At 32.1% G+C, this 16061-nt stretch overlaps 2 protein-coding genes and 1 long non-coding RNA gene across 3 annotated transcripts; all 3 read right to left on the bottom strand.

Moving 5' to 3' along the window:
* Positions 1-507: 507 nt before the first annotated feature.
* On the bottom strand, positions 508-2177 carry LOC103489050 (probable galacturonosyltransferase-like 8). Its single transcript, XM_008448052.3, has one exon. The coding sequence runs from the start codon at positions 1961-1963 to the stop codon at positions 830-832; it is 1134 nt and encodes a 377-aa protein (XP_008446274.1). The 5' UTR covers positions 1964-2177; the 3' UTR covers positions 508-829.
* An 8880-nt stretch (positions 2178-11057) lies between these two features.
* Positions 11058-11790, bottom strand: LOC127151451 (uncharacterized). Its single transcript, XR_007824414.1, has 2 exons — positions 11642-11790; positions 11058-11301 (listed from the first exon to the last, which is right to left on the bottom strand). It is a non-coding gene; the product is annotated as an uncharacterized LOC127151451 (long non-coding RNA).
* A 371-nt stretch (positions 11791-12161) lies between these two features.
* Positions 12162-15428, bottom strand: LOC103489051 (pyruvate dehydrogenase E1 component subunit alpha, mitochondrial). The gene is made up of 8 exons (XM_008448053.3): positions 14557-15428; positions 14035-14114; positions 13720-13797; positions 13134-13229; positions 12975-13046; positions 12807-12860; positions 12626-12691; positions 12162-12525 (listed from the first exon to the last, which is right to left on the bottom strand). The coding sequence occupies exons 1-8, from the start codon at positions 15233-15235 to the stop codon at positions 12481-12483; spliced, it is 1170 nt and encodes a 389-aa protein (XP_008446275.2). The 5' UTR covers positions 15236-15428; the 3' UTR covers positions 12162-12480.
* Between the last annotated feature and the right edge of the window lie 633 nt (positions 15429-16061).

Below are 16061 nucleotides of genomic sequence, written 5' to 3'. Positions count from 1 at the left end.
CGATCGATGTCCATTCATACTTGTAACAAATAATTAGAATATCCATTGATATCTTGATATGTGCATCCATACTTTTCTTTCTTTTTTTTTTCTTTTTCCTTTTCTTTTTCTATTTTTTTTTTTTTGTAAATTGAAAGTTTCTAGCACCAACATTAAAAATTAATCCATCTTTCATAAAACAACCACTCATGTTCCATTTAATAATCATGTTGTTGATTTTTTAGGAAAATTAAAAAAAAAATTGTTTTAATTTTTCAACTTTTGATTTGATTTTGTAAAAAGGAAAGCAATAAACATAGAAAAGGAAAAGATATTTAAAAGTTCACAATATATTTATTAATGGAAAATAGGGATAGCTTTATCCTTCCTTATAACTATAATTATAAAATTGGAAACTTTGTTACTAAATTATAGGTACCTTATTTATATAATTGAGTTCAAGCATTTATGTGACATTATTTTTATTTTAAGACGGCAAAAATGCCTAAAAACATGAACACATAGATAGATGCTTGGACAGCCTGTGTTATTCATTTCCTTTCACATTTCATAACATTCAAATCTCTCAATAATCAACAAATTCCATTCTCTTTCGCTACATACAAAAAGAATCCATCCCCACAAACACCCACGCCAGAATTTTGTTCCCCAATAATCCAATTACATCAATTGATTCAATAATCTTGTATAAAAATAATTTAATTAGGATCAATCATCCATCATCAACCCCTCTTCCAAAATCTGTCTGTCTTTCTGTCTGTCTGTCTGTACACACCGCTAATCAATCAAAGAATCGGTGACTCTGTACCAAAGAATCAATCTTCATTATCTAATAACTTAAATAACTAATCAATGTCGATGAATACGACGACGGTGCCGGCGACGTCGAATCTGTTGATCTGTAAAGATCATACGGCTTCCATAGATGATCAAGAAGGCAAGGTTTATTATCATCCAATCTTACCCATGGCTTCCCCTTTCCACTCCAATGGAGTAAACTCACTGGACCCGGATGCAGCGTTCTACAGCTATCTTTCACATTGTCACCACCGAGTCCGTGCTGGTTCCACCGGTGGTCGATTGGCTCCACATTTCCGGCAAAGACGAGGAGGAACGGTGGGAGGGAACCCAGATCGTAAATCCGAGTGCGTTTTTGTAATTCCATCCAGCTTTCGATCTTCTTCTTGTAATTCCCGAGTCTCCATCTGGATAAATCCATGACCATAACTCCGGTGTTGAAGTAACAGGGGTTTCTGGAAGAGAAGACACGGGAAAGAACCGGGTCGGACCAGAATTTCTCGGTGAAGTAGTTGGTGAAATTGGCATGGCAATACTCGGGTGCTCCGATGACCCGAGAATCGGTGAGTTTGATGTTCCAGAGCTTGTGAATGTCGTCGACGACCACAACGTCGGAGTCAAGGTAAATGACACGGTCAACGCAAGAATCAAGAATGTCACCCAAGTAATTTCTAGCGTAGTTCAAAGGATTCTCTAAAGCTAAACGAATGGAAGAGGAAATTAAATTGATTACAGTGTCTTCTCTAAAGATATAAACCTTAAAATTAAGAGAAGGGAAAGTGGATCGGACGAGTTTAGTGAGTTCTCGTGGGGTAGCTTGGTCGAACTCAGCGGCGATAAAATGGAAGAAGACGTTTTCTGGGCAGGAGGCGTGTTTGAGAACGGAGTGAATGGCAGCAACGGAGCCTCGAACGTACTCAGAATCCAAGGTCATTGCGATGTGGACTAAAGATGGGTCACAGGAAGAGGCCGTGTCACCAGCGGAGGAAGAAGGGCAATCGGCGCCGTTCCTGTACTCGGGGGCCTCGGAGAAACGGGAGAAATCAGCGAATCCGGCAGGTGGGTAACGGAAAGTACGAATGGCGGAGGAGAAAGGGAGGAGAAGGAGAAGAGAGAAGGCGATAAAGGGTAATCGGAGGGGGGAATGAAGAACCTGAGATGCCATTTTTGGAGGAACGGATTGAAATGGGGAATTAAATTTGATGGGATGGGTATGGGGAATGAAGAAGAAGGGTTGAGTTTACTTTACCAAAACGCGGTTTGATTGTGCGCGTTTCTTCTTCTTTCTTCTTCTTCTTCTTCTTCTTCTTCTTCTTCTCTCTCCAAGGAGAGAAATGAGAGTGAAAGAGAGAAATGAGAAAGAGGAAATTATATAATTGGAATTTGTTGGCTCTTGAGTCCCTGTCTGCTTCAGCAAGTAAAGAATACTTTGTCTTTGTCTTTTTTTTTTTTTTTCTTTCAATTAAATAATAAATATAGTTATTATTATTATTTTACTTTCTGAACACAAATACGATAATTTCATTAATTAATGCCTTTTTTTCTCTTTAGTAAAATTATAAAGTTGTATATTTATTATGCAGTGAAAGTTCTAATTTAATCTATGGTATAAAATCGTTGTCATAAATTAAATAATATTTACGAAAAATTTATCAAATTATATAAATTATTAAAGTATTCGTGAATTTAAACAAATATATGCGTGTTGAATGGATAAAAGAAAAAACCCATTAAATGTATGGCTAAAAATTTTAGAAATCTATTTGAAATAAATATGAAAGTTTGAATATTTATTAAGCACTCTTAAACGTCTATGAACCTAATGAACCCAATTTTTTTTAAAAAAAAATCTCAATAGAAAAATGGATTTTGTTTTAATTTGTTTTTTATTTTGGAAAACCCCGTAAAAATATTTAATATATTGAATATTATTTTTCGAAATTTAATTTTGTCTAAAATATTTGAATTGGATTTGTTATTAGAAGAATAATACAAAAATGATCTTCTTTGTTATTTTTGAAATCTCCATTAGAGAATATTTTAAGTGTAGTTATCAGAGATTCCCATGTGCATTTTTTTTTTTTTTTTTTTTTTTGCAAAATGTTCCTACCTTGTTTTATAGGTAATTTGGGAAATTTCAATTCATGTGTTCTTTTGGTCGGTGAATTACATAATTTAATTTGGTCACTTATTATTTTTTTAAATTAAAAGATTGGTATAGATTGGTGTTGTATATTATCATTACTTTTATCTACTACTTTCTCTCTAATTTAATTTTAATTCATATGCTTTCTATCTACTACTTTATTTTGAAAAGAAAAAAAAAGTTTGAGGTTAGTTTTTACACTTTTTATCTACTCTTTTCTCTGGCCTGTTAGGACTTATTGGGCACTTTAACATAGTTAATAATTTCATAATTTTAAATTAAAACAATAAATGTTCTATGTTCACATGAAAATTAGTTTTGTTTGCTATGTTATATTTACTAGTATAACAAGCTAAAAGTAGGAATAAGTTACCTAGGATGATGTATATGGCCTCCTAGAGATGGACCTAAGATTCTTAATAGATAATAGTGACTTGGGCAGACTATTGGGGGTGTCTTATGGGACCACGAGGAGTAAGCCTTCATAAAGAAAAAAAGATAAGTCGAGACGCATATAAGGTTTCTTCGACCTTGATCCTCGGGGCGGGTAGGACTCATTTGGATGCTTGTTCCAATTTTCTCTCTTTTTTCGGTTTCTTCTCTTCTTAGCATGTTTCTCACATTTCTCTAAGCTCTCTTGTGATTTTTGGTCCGAAAATGGACAAACACCTTTAAAAATTAGTAACTTTGGAGTATGTTTAATTTCAATGATTTTACATAATCAAAGGTGTTTTAATAATACTAATTTTCTAAATAAATATTGTTAGTTATTCTTTTGGGATTTAAATAAAAATGATGGTGACATGTGAAGCGAGAATATCAAGGGGGAATTTATAATCAGAAAAAAGTGGTGAGTTGCAAGACATTAATATAAAAATAAATATATGTATATGTGTATATATATATATATATGTATAAATGGTGTTGTTAATTAGGACAGGTATAAGCCATGATTAACTATGTTATTTTATGGTAGTTAGTATATATGTTATGCATTCTTATATTATATCACTACATTAAGAAATAATTTTTTTTTAAAAAAAGGGAAATGGAAATTGAGATAGAAGCATGAATTAGGATTGGGAAAAGGGGGGGAATTAGGGTTTTAAGGGGTTTTTGGTGGAAGCCTGAAAAGGCATTGCTTTTGCCACCAACAAATAAGCAACACAACACAACAGAACAAACAGCCAACAACCAAATTCCACACCTTCTTGTTCTTTCCTTTATTTACTCTATACATTTTCTAATTATTAATTCCAAAAAAGTGGAGAATTCAAAGTGGGTGGTGACCGCCAGCTGTCCGTTCATTTTGCAAAGCACTGCAACGTAGTAGACTCTTTCTTTCTTTCTTTCTTTACATTCGGACGTCCGCCAGAGAGGTCTAGAGAATAAAACAGACCAATTCCAACAAGGACTCTATATCTCCGCCACATCAACCCTAATTATTCTCCAATTAATTACCATTTTTATTCTTTAATAATAACCTTTTATTTATTTATTTATTTATTCATTTTCTTAATTAGTTAATAAAATGAAGGTGCCTTTTTCTTTTGAAAAAAAACAAGAAAAGAAATATCCAGAGAAGAATGTATACAAAATAAAAGGAAATGCAAGGAAAGAATAAGAACCAACACGTGGATGACGTAATAATTAGCTTATTAATTAATAAATCGGTTGAATTCAGAAAATAAGAAACGAAAAAGATGAAAAAGAAAATTAAGTTGAGTCCAGTTGTGACCATTGTTAAGGCCAGCTCGGCAGTCAGGAAAAGCATGGAATCTGATTTGAATTGAACCCGCCATGCCATGTGTTTCGGTTTTAGAATCCACACTGCCACGTCCTCCTCCGTTGTGCATAGTTAAATTGGTTATATGATCATTTTCATGTTTAAAAAAAATTACATATTTCCAAATTTATAAAGTAGTATTTTTAATCAGTAATTATATGTCAATTTAGAAAATAGTATTTAAAAGCTTAATGTTTCGTAATTTTTTTTTTAATTTAATTCAAATAAATCTTCACCATTGATAATGAAATTGCATGTTGATTAAAAGGATGAATTAATTAGTATATGATTTTAACTGAAATTAGAAGTTGGAATCCATTATATTTCACCAAACACCTACAAGGGAATCGATCCAATGGGATATAGTGGAGAACTAACTAAAATTTTCTTATGGAATTCATCCAACATTTTATTTGGTTGATCGGTATCATTTTGGTTGCTCATGTTTATTATTTGAAAATTCATAGATTTTATAATATTACAATAATTTTATCCGTAAAAAAAAAACCATAAAAGTAACGAGTCTCACATAATTTTTTAATATAATCGTATCAAAAAAAACAATCGTTCTTTAATAAATTGAAATGAGTTCTACGTTCTATTTCAATTACAAACATACTTAAACAACAATATAACCAAACGAAACTACTTTTCGAAATTATCATTGATTAATTTTATTTTACGTACCGTAAATATTGCCTTAGTTGGAAGTTATCGCTTATTATCAAAAGTACTAAAAAAAAAACAATTTTAAATAGTAAAATAAATTAAATTATTTACGACATACAGTAAATAGACATAGACTTCTATTAGTGATAAATTATCAATATCTATTATCGATAGAATATACAATTTGGGTATATTTTATTATATTTTGTTAAGTTGTTTGATATAATTATTGGAATTGTTATTTTTTTTTTTAAAAAAAAAAAGAATTAGAAGAGTTAAATATAGTCTGACATGTGTGCCAGTCTGTCAACGCCCATTTGTTTTTTCATCCATTAATATTACATTAAAACATTTTTCTTTTGAAAATTTGGAACGTAAACACAACACAACATCCCCCTTGGGCCAAATATTATTAATGCGTTAGCCGCATCACATCCAACTTCAAATTTCGAAAATACTATTAAATACATTTTCTTCATCATAATTTAAGTTTGAAACAACTGGCACACATCCACCAAAGGAACTTCCCCCCACATGCCCTCCTTATCAACTTATATCCCCATATTTTAATTTTGCCTTTTCTTCCTCTTTTTTTTGTTAAAATCATTTCTACTTTTTTATCCATTTGTGAGACATTTTTATGTTTATTTTTTAAATGTTAAAATTTTGTAATTAAAAACGTAAATAAAAATTTGTAAAAGAAATTGGGAGAAATTAGATGAAGTTTAGTTTGGTGTCCGATACGGATACGCACGTGCGACAGAAAAATGGGCGGTAATTTTATAAGAAGCGTTTGTTGAGAGTCAGAAACCATTTTTATCTTCCCTTCACTACTTTTTAATGTCGCTTTTGTAACGTTATTAAAAGAAAATCAAATATTATTTTAGTCTCAATCGAATAATACTATTGTGTTTATTTACTTTTTAGTTTATATGTTTTTAAATTATTTATTCATGCGTGGCACGTTGGTCACAAAATATGCTAAAATTTAACTTATCTTTAAACTAATTGAAACAACGTAAAAGCAAGACTTTATAATAAACATTTTACTCAAAATTTCAGTGTCATATTATAGTTTTTAAAGAAACATGAATCGTAAGACTTATACGGATGAAAACAATAGCTTGCTATGGAATGAATTTCTTTTTTAGTGATTTCAAAATGGGTTTCTTTTGTTTTTGATGGAGGTATTGTTTTTGTTTTTGATGGAATGAATTTATTTGAAAAAAACATACATACACAGACACGCAAGGGAAAGAATTTAATAGATTTTCAATGAAGATCCCAATGTCACGTCATAGTTCATATCAAAAAGGCAAAAATATATTCACTTAATGCCTTCTTAAAAATCGATAAATTTTAAAATGATAAATACAATAGATTTATTATTAAGTAAAAATATAATTAACAATTTGATGTCCTTAATAGTTGATCATACCGATTATACTATAAATTTGATTGTAATTTTAGGTTAAATTGTGTTGAATTATTAATCAACTGTAGTTTGTAATATGTGTTCGATGTCTTCCTCCAGTCTTCAAGTTGAGATAATTTCAAATCTTTAATTAGCTTTTCATTTTAAATATTTGGATGATATATAGTGTTTATTCTTTTTGTTGCACTAGAAATTTATTAAAAGTTTTAAGAGAAGGTTGATTTGGACTTTTTCTTTTTTTTGTTTGGTAAAGATAAAATAAGATAAAAAGACCATATCAAACTTATTCATGAAGTTGTGATTGAAGACGAGATCAAGATTCGGTAGGATGAATAATATATTTTTAATCTTAAAATTCATCCCAATAAAGAATTATACGATAGATAAGAGTTAAACAAGTCAAACATGCAATCTACCTAAAAATTTAGTTAAAATATGTTAAATTAAAAAAAAATCTAAACTTTGCTATTTTTTAAAAAAGTAACTTTGTACTTGGAAAGATTAGAATATTACATGTAAACTTTTATATACTTTTTCGAAAATAGTTTCGTAACGAAAATTCTCTAAAATCTAGAAGGAGATTGAAATATGAAATGAAGTGGTGCCGTAGATATTATGAAATGAAAATTTGAATCACTGTATTGGTTTAAGTCATACTTAAATAGTAAATTTAAAAATTTTACTAAAATTGAAATCGAGATAAAAAGAGAAACATGTTTAATTGTTGATTAATAAAGCAAAAAGGAAGGTATAAGTAATATATATATATATTGGAAAATGGAGAAGAAAATGATACGATATAAAGAAAAAGTAAAAAAAAGAAATGATAGCATGAAAAATGAGAGAGGGAAGAAAGAAAAGGTAATGAAAGGGATGGGGGAATTGGGGGAATTGGGGAGAGGGCACGTTGAAAATTAAATGAAAGAAAAGTTCAAATTTGAAAGGGAAATTTAATTTTTATGGGTTTAGAGTCACAAACACTCACAAGAGGGGGATTTTATGTGAAGTTGATAGAGCGGATATCGCCTCGTGAACCCACCGCCCCTCAACCATTCTATCCTTTTCTTTTCCCTACTTTTCTTTATAGTTTATAGGGAAAACAAAAATACATTTTTTATTCTTCCGGCCTACTCTAATTTTTCTATCAAATCGGACATGAATAGACGGTAATTGATTTAGTAAATGTTCAAATCAATTCAAGGATGAAAGAGTATAAATCGACCATTGATCAACCGTTTTAAGCCTTTAAATCTATTTTGCAAATAAACTTTGACCAATCCTCCCTTTATCTTCGACCGTCCACCTTTAATTTCAAGATGTTATATAGAGGAATTGACAAAAATAGCAAATTCGACAAAATATTTACAACATTTAATAAAATTTTAGATTCTATCAATAATAGACATTGATAGATACTAATGTGGTATTTGTAGAAAGTGATAAAATGTTATTTTTTTCTATCATTGATAGAATCTAAAATTAATATTTTAGTTTAGTTTACTGTATTTAAGAACTCCACTGCTGTATATTTGGTCTTTATTTATTTTAATTTTATCCTTTAAGATTTGAGTTTTGCTTCTATTGGTATATGGAGGATTTGTACTTTTTATTAAATACTTTTTTATTAAATACTCAAGATATGTCGATGTCAATTTTTTATTAATTAGTTTAAATTCTCAATCTCTCATTGAGATTTTTCAAAGTTGGAATCTAAATTTAATTTATAATCAAGATAGATTATGAGAGAGAGAAGAGATGTACAATCTATAATCTCTAAGAGTACAGCTTACCCATAATTAAGTGGGTAGATTTAATTAATAAGATCAGATATATTTAATTACATAAAGTTAAGATTGATTTGACATTTAATTCATTATTAGAGTCATTAAGAGCAGGTAGATATCTAAGTTTTAAATGCCATTATGCATGAAGATACCAATGCCATATTTTTCTAAAGAAAAAAACCTACACATACATTTTAACCCAAGTTAAAATTTCTTGGGAAATTGCCAAAAATAACTTAAAAAAGGAGGGTTAAATGACTTTTGGGATAGTTTTTGAAAATAAAGGGTTTTAGGACAATTTAGGTGTGAATGTACAAAAATGTCCTTCATTAAATTTCTCTTTCCCTTTCCTTTCTCTTCCACGTAAAAACTTTCAGCTTTGGCTTTCCCTTCTCTTTCGCGTATAGTTGTTTCTCTTTCCCTTCTCTTTCGCGTAGAACACCTCAAGTAAAAAAAAAAAATCGTCTTTTGTTGGCTTTTGAAATTTCCCGCTCTATTCCTACACTCTACTCTTCGAAGATACTTCGATCGTTCATCACTTGCCGTTCATTGGTCCTCCATTGCATTTCGTTGCTTCTCCTTTTCGAACCATTAAATCAACTTTGAGTCTTTTCTCTTATTTCAGTGAGTTTTATCTCTAACCCATTTTTAATTTATTTGCTGTAAATGTTTGGTTTAGGTATTTGTTGTGAGTTTCATCCATCTGGTTTAGGCTTTTTTGGAATCGACTTATTTGCTGGAAATTAGTAAGTCTCTTAGGCCTTCATGGTTTATCTCGCACGTATCTCGCACACATCTCGCACATTCCAAACTTTTACTATTTATTTCGAAATGAAATTGGTACCCCTGCTAATCCATTTGGAGTGATTCTATTGATGTTTAGTAAGTCTCTTAGGCCCTCATGGTTTATCTCGCACGTATCTCGCACACATCTCGCACATTCCAAACTTTCACTATTTATTTCGAAATGAAATTGGTACCCCTGCTAATCCATTTGGAGTGATTCTATTGGTGTTTAGTAAGTCTCTTGGGCCTTCACGGTTTATCTCGCACGTATCTCGCACACATCTCGCACATTCCAAACTTTCACTATTTATTTCGAAATGAAATTGGTACCCCTGCTAATCCATTTGGAGTGATTCTATCGATGTTTAGTAAGTCTCTTAGGCCCTCATGGTTTATCTCGCATGTATCTCGAGCGTATCTCGCACACATCTCGCACATTCCAAACTTTCACTATTTATTTCAAAATGAAATTGGTACCCCTGTTAATCCATTTGGAGTGATTCTATTGATGTTTGTTAAGTCTCTTAGGCCCTTGTGGTTTATCTCACATGTATCTCGCACCTTCCAAATTTTCACTATTTATTTTAACTTTCACCATGCTGTTATGACATGTTTAGTCAGTCTCTTATGCAATTATTATTTCATTTGTTCCTTTTTGTTCAGGCTTCAATTATGACATCGACATCGACTGATGGACCCGCGTACAAGATTAATCCTTCTCATCCTTGGCCAGTTATCATTGTCGACTCCATTCCACTACAACGAAATAATAGTGATTGTGGCGTATTCACCATTAAGTATTTTGAGTACATAGCTGCTGGTTTTGATTTAGATACATTATATCAAGAAAACATGTCCTACTTTAGAAAACAATTGGCATTTCGATTATGGACCAACACTCCTATGTATTGAACTTTGTTGCGAGATTTGTAGGAGTTGTATATCATGTATGTTGCAAAATATGTATCGATTCTTCTCTATAATGCACAAGTATAGATGCTATATAAATTAGAATAAACGTAGTTTATGAATGGTCAATTGATGACATTCAAATATCATATTTGTTTGCAAAACTACTTGTAGGTAAACGATCGCTTAATATTTTTTATGTTTATTAAGAAAATCGTTTAGACTTTACTAAACGATCGCTTAAAGATATATGCACGATCTTTTACATTAGTGTGATTACATATAAACGATCGCTTAATATATAAATTAAAGCAGTTGAGTAGCAAAGAATTAAAAAATATATAAATTAAAGAATTACAAACTAAACGAATAGTCGTGTGAAATATATAAACGATCGTTTAATACAATTAAACGATCGTTTAGTTATTTTAAACGATCGTTTAGTTACGTTAAACGATCTTTTAGTTACATTAAACGATCGTTTAACGTAACTAAACGATCGTTTAGTTATTTTAAACGATCGTTTAGTTATTTTAAACGATCGTTTAGTTATATTTAAACGATCGTGAAACCAGTTTGTATATTAAACAAATTAAAATCTGTGTCAATACGTTTGTGTTTTTTGTGTTCCTAAATGAATAAGCCAGCTGTTATTTTTGTCTTCTTCATCTATCTAGAAGCACATAAAGTATGAATGTTTGGAGACATCATTAAGAAAACACATCCAGATAGATAAATAACAAATTGAAAGAAAAGGAACATTCATTAATTAGTGTAATAATTAGTACATTGGTAGAGAAATTTTTAAATTTGTATGCTGGACTTCTCGGTATATGAAATTGTATTAGTACACGTTAATCTGTTGTGACCTATTTCTTTACTTCAACTCTTTTGACTACTTTCGGAGGTAAAACAATCATATGTAGATAGTCTTCGCTTGTCTTCCAAGCTGACTGATTTACAATTAGGTAGACGGCCTCCGCATATGCTGCCAACAAACATTCATTGGTGTAATAATTAACACATAATCTATAAACATTTATATTGCGATCTCGTGCTGCAGCAATGACATGTGAGCATGGTAGTTGCTTAGCTTGAAACTCCTTGCAAGTGCACTCTTGCAAACTAAATCTTTTACTTCAATTCATTTTTCACTACCCATTGAACTTTCTAAGAACCTAAACCAAACTTTGACTAAACTAATTTACAGCAAATAATTCCATTCCAAAATAGCCTAAACCAGACATTTACGGATGAAACTCGCAACAAATACCTAAACCAAATATTTACAACAAATAAATTAAAAATGGGTTAGAAATGAAACTCACCGAAATAAGAGAAAACGCTCAAAGTTGATTGAATGGTTTGAAAAGAAGGAGCGACGAAATGCACTAGAGGATCAACGAACGACAAGAGACGAATGGTCGGAGTATCTTCGAACGACACTAGAGCAGAGCAAAGTATCGGAGCAGAGCGATTTTTTTTTTTTTTTTTACTTCAGGTGTTCTACACAAAAGAGAATGGAAAAGGAAACAACTCTACGCGAAAGAGAAGGGAAAGCGAAAGTTGAAAGCTTTTACGTGGAAGAGAAGGGAAAGGGAAAGGGAAGGAGAAGGAGAAATTTAATGAAGGACATTTTTGTCCATTCACACATAAATTGTCCTAAAACTCTTTATTTTCAAAAACTATCCCAAAAGTCATTTAACCCTCCTTTTTTAAGCTATTTTTGGCAATTTCCCAAATTTCTTGTTATCAAGTAAAAGATTCATATTATGACATGCCAAAAAAGAGAAGAATTCAAAGGAAACTTTAGAAATTAAATTAAAACCATTGTAATGCATAATAAAATGATTGGGCAATTCTCCCCATGAAAAACTTTATTTTGATTATGTACAAGTGAAGTAATGTAACTTAAGGAATAAGTGATACAAGGTAGGTATTAATACAGGATTTTTTCTTCCTTTTATTAGATATTCAGGAACCTTAAAAGGACCAAACCTATATTTCAAAAGATCCAAATCATATACAACCAGAGAGTGGTTTCCATGAACATGGAAAAGAAAAACATGTTTGTTATTCTGTATTTTTTCACCATAAGGTTTTGGTTTCGTTGGTATACTGCATTCGTGTGAAAAGGTCGTCTATACAATGCTAACTCTTGTCTTACTTATGGAAGAACACCCCTGACTTCTTTTCGGTCTGCTCCAAACACCTGTAAAGACACGAAAAAACCGTCTGGGTATTTAGATTACATTCTAATGATATTGGTTTCCTTCTCGTTATCTCTGTTGATGGGAGATGGAACACATTACCTCAGTTTCAAATCCTTTCACGTACACGTTTGTGAAAAGTTCTGACGCATCTGGCATTGGACTTGCCTGGAAACACAAATGAAATAGCGATAAAGAAAGCAGGGTTACTATGGATTAAGGATGTTAACCATATAGTTGTTCGAAATTCACAAGTTTGCTAGATAATAATTGCATGTGTTACCTTGGCTTGAGCAATGGCTTCATCTACTTTTTTTCTCATTTCCTTCTCAATATCCTGATGATCAAATAACACAAAGACGATTTTTTTTCCCTTAGTCTATCCTTTTTTTTTTTCCTCTTTGGAACTAAATTTAAAACATCAACGTATCACTGAGAAGTTTAAAGATACCTTCAGATCCTTTTCGGTGGCTATCTCATGAGATAATAACAATTTTCTAATCCTTTCAATTGGATCACGTTCCTGATTGATCAATCAGAAAATTTATTTAGAAATCAGAGCAAAGAAGTTATGAAGCTGGGATGAATTCATTACGGAAGCCGATCAGACCTGTCTCACACCGCTAATCTCATCACGTGTGCGGTAGGTACTTCCAGGATCAGACATAGAATGACCATGGTACCTGTAGGTGTCCATCTCGAGAATCTGAAATCGAAATTCAAAAGAGATAAACTAAATTCCAAGTGGAAGGAAAATGGAAAACAAAGGCAGGCATTGTCCAACATACTAAGCTTTATACATCATCACCAGAGAAATCCTATAGTGCTTAATTCGAAAATAAAGTGAGGTTTTTATACAGGGAGAAACTGCTTCTAAAATAAAGTGAAACAAAGCCAGAAAACATTGACTCGGGGCAGAAGTATGGCCAGTTCAGGAGTACAGAGAGTTATTAGGCAGTGACGTGTTTTATTCGTAGGGCTAAAACTCCAGAAATTAGAAATGCCAAAATAGGAATAACACTCGATATAATTAGAAATACCCAGAAGCATACTCGTACTCCTATCAATGTGGAAAAAAAAACAACACATTCCTACATGGGAACACACTTAAAACATATGCAATACACATGTTTTGTTCAGTAAAGCTCGTTATGCATTAAGACAGAATAATCTTAAATCTAAGAAGATAAACTTACAATGGGTCCATTCTTTAACGCATGCTCCTTGGCAAACTTACAAGCTTGCTTGACAGCAAGGGCATCCATGCCATCCACCTATAACAAAAAAAAGAAATAGTTGCATGTTTAAAGAAACTATATAAACATCAAACTAGCTAAAGTTTGAACAACAGTACAAAACAGATTCAAGAACAATAGCGAATCAACTAATTCAATTGATGTTGAATAATTTAATAAGGGGAAAAGAAAGGAAAGATCATAAACATAGTAGAAAATCTGTAACATTAGGAACTACAACTCCCAATTCTCATCTAATTAAAATGAAAATGATACCTTCAGTCCAGGAACATAGTCACCACGCTTATAATAGGCTGAACTCTTGGCTGCTCTCCACTCTGCAGTTCCCATACCATCTGCATCAACAAAAGACAATTAATATTAGCTCACTGATCATTATGTTTGTTCATTCTGTTACGGTATTAACAAAGGAAGAAATCAGAAAACATGAAGCAATAGAAAATTAACATAGAGATTTAAGAGGTTCACTAATGTGTTAGCTACTTCCATATGTAAGAACAGTTTACTATAAGATCAAAATAACAGAGTAATACATAACACACTTCAATAGAACCTATGGTCAAAAACGTAAAATAACATAAATATGCTTGTACTGGATCGTTTGAAACGCTAGATAATCAAGACATTACAACACATTATATAGATATAAACTAACCCAATTTCATGTTTCATATTGCATATTGCAATGCTAAGAAGCATTTATACAGTATCAATTGTTATAGCAGATTATAGAAGCACAAATACTGATTATACTGACAAGAACTAACAATTACTTACAATGATTATTCTCACAGACCAAAATTACCGGCAAGTCCCAAAGAGCAGATATGTTGAGCGCCTCGAACAACTGGCCCTGATTTGCCGCACCGTCGCCGTAAAGAGCAAAGGTCACAGTACCCTCCTTCGAGTACTTCTGAGCAAAAGCCAAGCCACATCCCAAGGGCACTTGAGCCCCCACTATTCCATGCCCGCCATAGAACACAGCGTCCTTCTTATAGAAATGCATCGAACCCCCTTTTCCTTTAGAGCACCCAACTTGACGGCCCATGAGTTCGGCGAATGCCTCCAGAAGCGTTCCCCCACGGCCGAGGAAGGTGCAGTGATCCCGATAAGCAGTGATAATGGCGTCCTTCTTGGTGATTGCAGCCTCCATTCCAACAGCCACTGCTTCCTGACCGTCGTAGAGATGGCAGAATCCTCGAATCAATTTGGCTTTATAAAGCGAGTCGGCGGCGATTTCCATGCGTCGCATAAGTGCCATTTCCCGAAAGAAAGCAAGTAACTCGTTGGGACTGGTGTCCACGGAACGCGATGGTGGCTCGCATTTGTGAGCGGTGAAGGGAATGGAAGTTTGGATTGTGAGGTGGGCGGAGTCATGGGCGGCAGATGAAAGGAAACGGAAAGAAGAAGAGAGAGGTTTGAGAATGGAGGAAGAAGAAATAGGAGAATAAGACATGCCGACGGTGGTAGAGTGAGCGTAGGGTCGTGGCGGTGACGGGCAGGAGGCGGGAATATTAAAAATATGTGAAGGATAAATAGTAATGTAAAAATTGGAAAAAGGAAAAAGGAAAAAGAAAGAAAGTTGGCTGTTCAAGAAGTGATGAGTCGCTAAATCGATGTGTCTTTCTCTAGAAACTTAAATTTGGCCTTCTTTTCTTTTCTTATTTTTATTCTATTTGAAAAAGGAAATACATATATTCTTTTTAAGTTTGAAATTTTAGAATCTACAACACAAATCGAATAGTTTGGAAAGATATAAAAGTATCTAAGTAATTAGAAGCTTGAGTTATCATCAACAACTTTTAACTTTTTCTCTTATTTTCTTTTGATCTCTTTTTTACCCTTTTGTTGATGCTAAAGAAGTAGTTAATTTGATTCATTATTGAAATTAAGAGTATAGTTGATTAAATTTCTGCGTTTCTAAGTCGGACAAGTGTTGTATTATGTCCTCCTCTTGTAATAAGTTGGGATTGGATGTAATTATTTATTGTTTCCTCTACTTTATCCTATTTAATTCTTCGTTAATGAATTTATTTTTTCTTTAAAAAAGAAAAAAAGAGAAAGAGACATCATAGAATTAATTTTTACATTGAAAGTTAAAATTTCATAATTGTTTTAATTATAATTACATTATTTTCTTTAAAAAAAAACAAATTAAAAACCCCATATCATAATTGTTAAATTGCCAATTGATAGTTAACACACCAAAAGTAAATGAAATCTAAAAACATACCGTTTAAATGAAAACTAAAACCACAGAAGATAAAAAGATTTGTGTCCAT

This window comes from Cucumis melo, chromosome 10 (assembly GCF_025177605.1).
Source record: "Cucumis melo cultivar AY chromosome 10, USDA_Cmelo_AY_1.0, whole genome shotgun sequence".
Lineage (NCBI taxonomy): Eukaryota > Viridiplantae > Streptophyta > Magnoliopsida > Cucurbitales > Cucurbitaceae > Cucumis > Cucumis melo.
The sequence above is the reverse complement of the archived record's forward strand: the minus strand, read 5'-3'. Positions and strand labels throughout refer to the sequence as shown.